The sequence below is a fragment of the Myotis davidii genome, unplaced genomic scaffold (assembly GCF_000327345.1).
Source record: "Myotis davidii unplaced genomic scaffold, ASM32734v1 scaffold68, whole genome shotgun sequence".
Classification (NCBI taxonomy): Eukaryota; Metazoa; Chordata; class Mammalia; order Chiroptera; family Vespertilionidae; genus Myotis; species Myotis davidii.
This window is the reverse complement of record NW_006300376.1, coordinates 437302-446090: the sequence shown is the minus strand read 5'-3', so window position 1 is coordinate 446090 and position 8789 is coordinate 437302. Positions and strand designations below refer to the sequence as shown.

The window sequence follows — 8789 nt, the reverse complement described above, 5'->3', positions numbered from 1 at the left end:
GGGACGGCGTGGGCAGAACAGGGCCAGGTTTCTTCCACGCACCTGTTCCATGTCTGAGTCCAAAGCCACGTCTTCCTTTTCCTCCTCTTCCTCTTCACTGGAGGAGGGGCTCCCTTCTTCCTCCTCCATGGCCATAAGAACTGAGCAGAGAAGTAGACATGACCCGGGGTCCCCAATCTCCCTTTCGCTTCCCCAGCATGCCCCTCCAGGAATCCCAGCACCACCTGCCCATCCCCACCCTGGGTCAGCACCTCCGGCCAGAGCAGTTACCTTGGGGGCTCTGGATTGGCACTCCCCATCCCAGGAAGCTGCCCTCCAGGGCCTGGCGGGCCAAGGCAGAGCAGCTGCGGGGGGGCTTGGGTGGAGGCTCCATTTCCGGGTCAGGGGTCAAATTAAGGGAGGACAACCTCTCGCGTTCTGGGCTGGAGAGGCGGATCGGCCGACGGGGGGGCTGCTTGGGGCTTGGGACAGAACTGGCCCCCTCCTGGGGGGCCACGGGAATCGAGGGGCCGGATGGCATGGGGAGGTCCTAGAAAAGCACCGTGTGGTCTGGTCAGTGACCTGCCCAGTGCAGGGTTGAGGCTACCCCTTTAGACAGATGTCGGCCCTGGAATTCATTCATTTACTGGACAGTGTCTGCCAGTGCCCTGAATACTTGGCTGCAGCAGTAAGTGAAACAACAGAGATCCCTACCTACATTCTAGTGGGGAACATTCAGTTACCCCCGGCAAAGTCCTCTGGGCTGAATGCAACGCTGTTATGTTCCCGCCCCCAGCACGCACTCAGCTTTTACCTGACTCCCGGGGCCCCTGTCATTGCCCTCCTCTGTGTGACGTGGCTGGGGCAGGTGCTGGAGGCAGTAGAAATGTCCTGGGGAGGGCAGAGAGGGGGAGAGGCTTCAGATAGAGGCAGCACATGGCCAGAGGCTCCATTTATCAGGGAGTGGGGTGACAGGGCTCTGGGTTTGCAGGTGAACTTCCGTTAGCCTCCTGGTTCCTTAGAACCCCACATTTGGGGCTTTGGAGGAGACAGAGATATGAGCTCAGGGGAACCAAGTGCCATCTTGAGGCTGTTTCCACCTCATGCCCAGCACGCCAATTCCCCTCCACCTTCCAACTCCTTGCCTCCAGGCAGGCCATGCCCAAAGTCCCTCTCGGGGCCTCCTGGGCCCACTCACCATCTCCTGGGTGCTGTCCGTAGCTACCTGGCCACAGTGTGGCCTCACAGACATGGCAGCAGAAGCAGCTCCGGTGGTAGAAACGGCCGTCGGCACACAGGCGTTCCAGGATATAGAGGCGTTCCCCACAAAGTGCACACAGGTCCTCGCCACCAGCCTGCACCCAGCCCCGTGCCACAGGGTCAGCTGGAAAGCTCTCCCCTATCCCTGAAACCCCCTCCCTGACCCCAAGCCTCTGCCTGCAGGCAGGGCCCCATTCTCACCTCCTGGTGTGAGGGGGGTGTCAGGGGTACACCAGCCTCTGGGACAGGTGGCTCCTCATTACTGGGGGACTCGGCCTCTACCTAAAGAGGTAAGTGTTCAGGCCGGGAGGTAGAGGTAGAGGCAGGATCAGCTGGGGAGTGGATGTGTGCAGATGAATAGGAAGGGCTGGAAGGGAAGGGAAGGGAGACTAGGAAGGGAGACTACAGAGGGGTGGGCGGGGGGAGCAATACATGGGGGCACAGAACATGGGGAAGTGTCCCGGGAAAGGGACCGGTACATAGGACGGGACTATCCAGCCCTTGCATGTATTTACCTCCAGGCGTGGCTTCTTGCCACCTGCATCCTCCCCGTTTTCCTGTAACAAGTCCTACACTCAGCATGGGGCTCTCCCCTTCCCCCATCACCCCAGTGACCCCCACTGGGAACCACTGCCCAGACCACCTGGGCCCGGGTCCGTTGCAGGGTCCTCTGCAGTTTGCCAAGGAACAGTACAGCACTGGAGGTCCCCAGGGCGCCTTGGCTGGCGGGGCCTGCAGGGAGAGTCGGGGTATAAGGGTAGATGGGCCATACTGTGCCCCCAGAATAGACCAACCACAGTCCAGCCCAAAGGGACACCTCTCCCAGGCTGTCCCTCAGAAGGCATCCTCCTCTCTCTCTCTCTCTCTCTCTCTCTCACACACACACACACACACCCCTCCTCGTCCCACCCTCCAGTTCACCTGGGCTGTGGCCTGTGCTTTTGAAGGCACTGTGAAAGTGGCTGAGGTAGGCGATGAGGCCCAGTGGGTCACTTCCTGCCACCACTGCCTGTGCGGACAACACGGGTGTGATGCCCAGTTCATGTTCTGCCATCTTCAGCGCCCAGCCAGTCGCTTCCAGAGCCCCAACTCCCTGCAGCTCTGAGGGTTCCCTGTGGGTATCAGGAGAGAAGCCAATGGGAGACCAGAACCTGGCCCCATCAGAGGGGGAGATGGTGGGTATAGGGACAGTGGGAAGGGCTGGGGGAGTGTAAAGGCAGAAGGCGGAAGGGTTATTCTTTTCTGTGCTATACTGCCGCCACCACCACGATCCCAGGACAACCTCTGGCTTGGGGATCTCTACCACTCACAGAGCTGCCCCTGTTGAATGCATTTGATTCTTATAAGATTCTCAGGCAGGAGGGCAAGCAGATTCAGGCAGGAATACTACCCCTGGGGAGGGGAAGTGACTTGGGCAAGTGGTGGCGCTGGGACTCAACTGGGTGTGCTAACTCCCGCACAGTGATCTGCCCACCACTCCACACTGCCTGAAGTAGAGGAGGGGCAGAGGTGTGAAGGAGAGGTGTGGTCTGCCAGGGACCCCTGAGCCTCATTTGCAACTCACAGCAGGCCAGGCCGCAGTCGGTTCACCAGGGCACACAGAGCCAGCCCATCGGCCCAGGAGGAAGAAAGGTTGGTGACACGGACACCAGGATAGCCAGCCGTCTGCTCCTGGCACCAGCGTAGCAGTTCCTCCTGTGTGCCCGCTGACCCTGGGAGAGGAGGGTGTGCTGTGCCCAAGGCCCCTGGTCTCGCAGAGAGCCCGCTGCTAGGGTGTAGTTGGTAGGAAGAGGGAGGCAGGGTCCCGCCCCTACTAGGGCACCAACCTGACACCATCAGCAGTACCTCCTTCAACCCAACTTTCCCATAACAAACAACAACGCTTTTCTGGAATAAAGTGAGGGCATGGATAAGGGGCGATCACTGCTAGCCACATGGACGGCAGCAGGCTATGAACTGAGGAGCAAGGGAGGCCCAGAGGCTCAAGAAAAGGTGAGCTGAAGTCTGCAAGGCTGGGAGCGGTCAGGCAGAGCAGCCGAGCACAGGGCAGCATGGCAGCCATTCAGCTGCTGTGGAAGTAGTGGTTGAGGTGAAAACTTCCACACACTGGCCAACAGCTGCTGCTGAGGGCTCCACTGCCCCTCCCTCCACTCTCCAGACACCCCAAACCTGCCCACCATCAGTGCTCCAGTGCCTGCTCCGGGCTGAGGGGGCAGCTGTTCTATAAGTGGTGCTTAGCCTCGCTGGCCGGTAAAGATTTTGGACATGCCCGGGAGGAAGGCCTGCTTACCACTGTCAGGCTTCCCCGCGTCGGTGCTGTCCTTCTTCCTGGGCCCGGGCTCCTTGGCCATCACGTCATACAGGTCTCGCACCTACGGCAGCCATTTCAGGTCTCAAGGCAGGCGGACCCCCCTGGGGTAGGGCCAACTATGGGGTAGGACTGCGCAGGTCTGGAGGAAAGGCCTGCCCTGGAGGAGGGGCCCCCCCGGGAAGTCTGGTGAGGGTGCCAGGGATGCTGACCTGATTGCAGGATACGGCCTGGAGGTTCAGGTTGGGGTAGCGCGTGGCTGGGTCCAGCCCATACTGGGCCAAGTTGCGGTGCATGTTCTCCGGGGATGTCTGTGAGAGGAGCTGGTACAGGCTCTCGCTGGGGTGGGAGCGGTAAAGGGGGGGGCAGGGACATGAGTCAGAGTGCACCCATCAGCAAGCACCCCTCTCTTTGTCCAGGCCCCCATCTATTCACCCAACACTCCCCTCCCTCCACCAACGTCCCCCCAGGCCCCCACCCCCATCCTATGGCTAGCCCTTTCCTGCCCCACCCCCTAACTCAGGCCTCACCGCTCTGCCAACACTTCTAGGGGCCCAGCGCCCTCTGCCCACCGCTTCACCATCCAGGCGGCATCAAAGGCTGCCAGGAAGCCCCGGGCCACTCCAGTGCCCAGGGGCCAGAAGGGCTGCAGGGTCAGAAGGATAGGAAGCAGCTCAGAGTCCCACAGGAGTGTCCAAGCCCAGATGCTCCCCAGGTCATTAGAGAGGGGGATCCTCCCACAACAGGCAAACTTCCCCCCCCTCCCCCCCACTCAACCATGGAACCCCTGTGCCTCCTTTAAAGGAGTCTCTGTCTCTCTAAGCACCATTAAGCCCCTCCTCCTCCCCCACTCAGGGAACCCTGACTCCTCACCTCCACCAGGCAGTCCCCCACCAGCCCCAGCAGCAGGCGGGCACCATGCTTCTCCTGCACGCGAGCAGAGCTATCTGCCCGCATCATGCTCGTGAAGTCAAAAGCAGAGACATCAGGCCTCCCTCGGGCGTCTCGGGCAAACTCCAGCTTCCCGAGCTTGCCCTGGGTGGCGAACTCAGCAGCTGCCCGGGCAAAGCGCTGCAGAGCCTCAGGCACCACGTTGGCACTGCTCAGCAGCCGCTCGGTCTCTGGCCAGTCCTGCAAGGCCAGCAGATCAGAACCGACGTCAGCTGGGCAGCCCTGTCCCCTTGAGTGTAGAAGGTACACACTCAGGCCCCAAGAAGGGCTTCCCCGAACTGCACAGCAGCTGAAGGCTGAGCCGGGCCCAGCATGAGTGTCCTGCCTCCCAGGCTCAAGCCCCTCCCACAGCACTCACCCTGCTCCTGAGCCCAGAACCGTTGCTGCTATATCATACACTTGCTTTGGACAAGTCACTGAATTTCTGAGACTCTCAGTTTTCCATCATTTAGAAATAATACACCTAACTTCTCAAATCCTCGTGGGAATTAGGTGAGAAAATGCAATGCATATAAAGCTCTCAACACAGTACCTAGCATATTATAGGTGCTCGATTATTTCTTTCAGCAAATACTTATTGGGCACGTACACAGCCCAGGCACCATTCTAGGTACTGGGAATAACCAGCAAACAAAAGAGGCAGAGACAGAGCCCCTGCCCTCAGGGAGCTGACAGCTGTAGTCCTGTGGCTGGTGTCAGGGGTTTAGCCCAGAGTAGGATTCAGATTACCAGCAATCCCAGGGGAGAGGAGCTCGTTAAGGTGGAGGAAAGGTCAGGCCAGAGACAGAACAGGCTCTCTCCATGCTAGGGGTGGAGGGTAGGGCAGGCTATGTCCCGGCCTGGCCTCCAACTCCCAGGGCCCACACCTAGCCCCTTCCTAGTTGGGCCTGGCCTCACCTGATGTAGGACCCCCAGACGCAGCAGGCACTGCTTCTTGGCTGTCATCACAAAGTAGTGTGTGTCGTCCTTGTAGTATACAATGTTTTCCAGATCAATGCCTGGGGGGCAGGGCAGGGGGCAGGATATGTGTCTCCTCCTTTTATATGTCGCCTCTCCAAACACTGGAGCCATGCCCCACCTCTCTGACTCCAGTGGGTGCCCCCCACACAGGAGCCCATGAGTTCTGATGGCACAACAGACCATCTGTCCCAGGCCCGGGAGGCCGGAGGGCATGGAGCAAAGAGAACGTGGGTGGGGCAGCAGCTGGGAGACCTGCAACACGTGGGCACATGCTTCTGGATGACAGCCTGGCTTCTTGAACTAGGGTGTGCACGCCCCATGGGGTGTGGCAGTGCCAAACCAAAATAAACATGGGGCATCTTCTTGAAGTGCCAATTTCATTTTGAATTTACATCGCTTATATATTAAAGCATATATAAGACAGCGCCAAGCAAAATCCCACCCATTCTGTGAGAGATTTCCAAGGCCTGTCATGCTGGATAGCAAAGCGGGGCTGTGCCTGCTGAATCTCCCAGGGGCACCGATTCTTTGCTGCCAAGAATCCTTGGACTGAGGACAGGTCTGGGCGGGCAGGAGAAGCGGGAGCCAGCCCACAGTCAGGCAAGGAGAGGGACCCCCCACCCATGACAGAGAGGGGCCCTGACCTGTGGCTTTGAGCAGGCTCTGGAAGAAGCTCTGGTTGTAGATTCTGGCCACACCACTGATCTCGGGCACCTGTGTCTCTTCCACGGTGCGCCTGTTCACAAAGTTGACTGTGATGCCAATAGCCAGTTTGCCACGCATTTCTCGTACTGTAAAGCCTAGAGGTGGGGGCAGGAACGCAGTGGCAGGACGATGAGGGGTGTAACAGCCTAGGAAGGCCCAGGAGAAGCTCAAGATGCTGACGACTTCTAGGAAAGGGCTCACTCACCTTCCGGAACGAATTTACCTCCAGCAGCAGAGATGAGGACATCAAATTCATAGCTGGCCAGCTGAGCAGGGGGATTGGGCTGGAGCTGGGCACGCCAGCCACTCCCTAAGGCAAAGGGTGTGAGAGGCACAAAGGTGTGGGGATCTGAAGGGGCCCCTATATTCCCAGGACAAGCCAGTGACATCATTAAATAAATGTGTTAAAGGGCTTTATGGTTTAGAAAGCAATGATACATTGTCAAAATACCTTTACAACTTCCCATGGAAAGTAGGGAGGGAAGGGAATACTACTCCCATTTTACAGATGCTCAGAGTGAGGCTCTGAGCAGTTGGCACAAGGCCACACTATTAGAAAGGGAGACTCACTATTTCTTCCACATGCCAAGATGTCCTTGGCAGAAGGCGGTTCTCCGGAGCAGAGAAGTACTTACCCTTTTTGGGAGGGGGATGGAGGCCAGTGAAAGCGACGCCCCAGTGAATTTCCACTCCCAGCAGTAATGCCACTTTCAACAAAAGCAGCTGAAGCTGCCGGATGCCTAGAAGGGAGAGGACATTAGGAACAGGGACCCAGGACCACAGAGCCTCCCCAGGCACCAGTCTGCGCCTGGTCAGAGCTGGAAGTCTTAAAGATCACGCCATCCAACTGCCCATTTTACAGATAAAGGACCTGAGTCCTGAAGGTCACCCAGATGAACTGAATCTTGTCCACTCTGCCTCTTGGCTGGCCCAGCAGAGCCCTACAGGGCTGTCTCTAACGCAGGCTCACAGCCCATGCAGGCCGCCAGGTGTCACTCACTGATGTGGTCCAGGGTGCCCGTGCAGAAGCGCCCATAGAACTTCTTGGCACCGAGTGCCCGAAGGTCGTGGATGGTGAACGGCCAGAGGTGGAGCACATTGTGGCGAGAGAACTTGGTGCGCTTTTCCACCAGTACCACGCGGGCCCCCAGCAGCGCCAGCTCCACAGCAGCCCGCAGACCACAAGGACCAGCGCCCACCACCAGGCACTGTGAACACACAAGACAGTGTGGGCGTAGCATCCCATCTCCCTCCTCTAACTGTCCCCACTCTGCAAGCCCCATCCCAGGCACCACGTATTCACCTTCGTGTTGGCGCAGGCCTGGCCCTGCTGGTAGACGGGATGGCTTGCTCGCTTGTCCAGCTTGGCCCACAACGACTTGGCGCTCCAGTAGTTGAGCTGAGCCTTCATCTTTTGGTACTGGGGCAGCCCCCCACCAGGCTCCAGCTCCAGGGCCTGGCATAGCCCCTGGAAACTGCTCAGCACATTCTGACACAGCTGGGCCTGCAGGAAACTCTCAAAGTGGGCATGTGCTGGGTTGGTGGACGTGGGTGAGGCCATGGAGGCCCCTGGATCCCTCAGGGAAGGGAGGAGCTGGACAGAAGTAGAGGATGCTGGAGAGGAGAGAAGAGAAGGAGGGGAGGCTAGAAAAAGGAGGAAGGGGAAGGGCAGGGGAGGAGAGGAAAGCAGGCCAGGTCCTCCCCTGATTGGCTCTGCTTCTCTCCCCCAGCCCACTCCCAGTCTGCGCTATAGACAGCTGCTCTCCCTTCCAAGTGAAAGCGGCCAAATTTGGCAATGAAAAATCAGCAGTCCTGTGCACAGATGGCACACAAGAGGCGAAGGAGCCACCAGCTCAGTGGCCCCTGACCAGGGATCTCCAAGCCCTGCTCCATCCCTGGGGTCCACCAGGCAGAAAGCGGAGTGTCGGGACATTTCTCAGACATGGACAGGGCGTGTTAGCCAGGAGCGATTTCCTTGTGGGGCAGACCACACACCTGCAACCCCAGCTGCTGGGCACACATACTCCCCCACTTTAACCCACGCCTCCCGGTGCCAGGTGACCCTGATGGCCTCAGTGCCACGTGGGTGTGGGTGTGCCTGACACCAGGGGCAAAGTTTTTCTCCTTAGCACGGGTGATTCCCTCCTGAGGGAGGGCAGAGGCGTCTGTAAGGGCGAAGGTTCCACTTCCCTCCACCCAAAAGGCCCCAACCAACAGAGGGAGGATGTTGCCTGTCACCACTGACTGGGTGAGGGAGCACGGGTGTACTTCTGACTCACTGTGGTCAAAGACACTTCCCCTGTGAGACCTGTCTTCTCCAGTGGGCCTCCAGGGCGGAGTGGGGGCCACAGCAGCCTGGTTCCCCCTCCCAGCTTCCTCCCACCCCCATCCAAGACCCGCCCCATCCCCTGTGGGCTCAGGCGTGCTCTCCTAGGAATTTCCCCAAACAAGGCCTCCCTTTGTCCCCCTTCCCTGGCTCGGGCCCCCACGCACACTGAGGAGTGACCAGGGGGCTTTCTCACGCTGGGGCCTGGAGGAAGGGGGGGGCACGGAGAATGGGGTTGCCGCTGGGGGAGTGGGGAGAGGTGCGTGGCCTCGATGGGCGCAGTTCCCCGGGATGGATCGA

At 59.1% G+C, this 8789-nt stretch overlaps 1 protein-coding gene and 1 long non-coding RNA gene across 4 annotated transcripts in view; one reads left to right on the top strand and one right to left on the bottom strand.

Annotated features, from left to right (window-relative positions):
• Window positions 1–7604, top strand: part of LOC107185211 — an 8346-nt gene extending 742 nt beyond the window's left edge. The window contains exons 2-3 of the long non-coding RNA XR_001516135.1: window positions 2961–2964; window positions 7593–7604. This is a non-coding gene — a long non-coding RNA (uncharacterized LOC107185211). The remainder of the gene's footprint in view (window positions 1–2960; window positions 2965–7592) is intronic.
• The window catches only part of MICAL1 (microtubule associated monooxygenase, calponin and LIM domain containing 1), a 9595-nt gene extending 1698 nt beyond the window's left edge, over window positions 1–7897 (bottom strand). For 2 of the 3 annotated variants that reach the window (XM_015572759.1, XM_015572760.1), the window contains exons 1-19: window positions 7467–7806; window positions 7164–7371; window positions 6799–6903; window positions 6369–6473; window positions 6103–6258; window positions 5396–5496; window positions 4421–4678; window positions 4078–4193; window positions 3760–3886; window positions 3530–3611; window positions 2804–2951; window positions 2161–2351; window positions 1883–1971; window positions 1755–1796; window positions 1441–1521; window positions 1178–1334; window positions 794–870; window positions 271–529; window positions 43–140 (exon numbers count right to left, since the gene is read on the bottom strand). In XM_015572759.1, coding sequence (XP_015428245.1) covers window positions 43–140; window positions 271–529; window positions 794–870; window positions 1178–1334; window positions 1441–1521; window positions 1755–1796; window positions 1883–1971; window positions 2161–2351; window positions 2804–2951; window positions 3530–3611; window positions 3760–3886; window positions 4078–4193; window positions 4421–4678; window positions 5396–5496; window positions 6103–6258; window positions 6369–6473; window positions 6799–6903; window positions 7164–7371; window positions 7467–7724 — 2658 coding nt within the window. In that variant the 5' untranslated portion in view covers window positions 7725–7806. Of the gene's footprint in view, window positions 1–42; window positions 141–270; window positions 530–793; window positions 871–1177; window positions 1335–1440; window positions 1522–1754; window positions 1797–1882; window positions 1972–2160; window positions 2352–2803; window positions 2952–3529; window positions 3612–3759; window positions 3887–4077; window positions 4194–4420; window positions 4679–5395; window positions 5497–6102; window positions 6259–6368; window positions 6474–6798; window positions 6904–7163; window positions 7372–7466 lie in introns of all 3 variants that reach the window. The other variant, XM_006777195.2, reaches the window with a different exon arrangement.
• Between the last annotated feature and the right edge of the window lie 892 nt (window positions 7898–8789).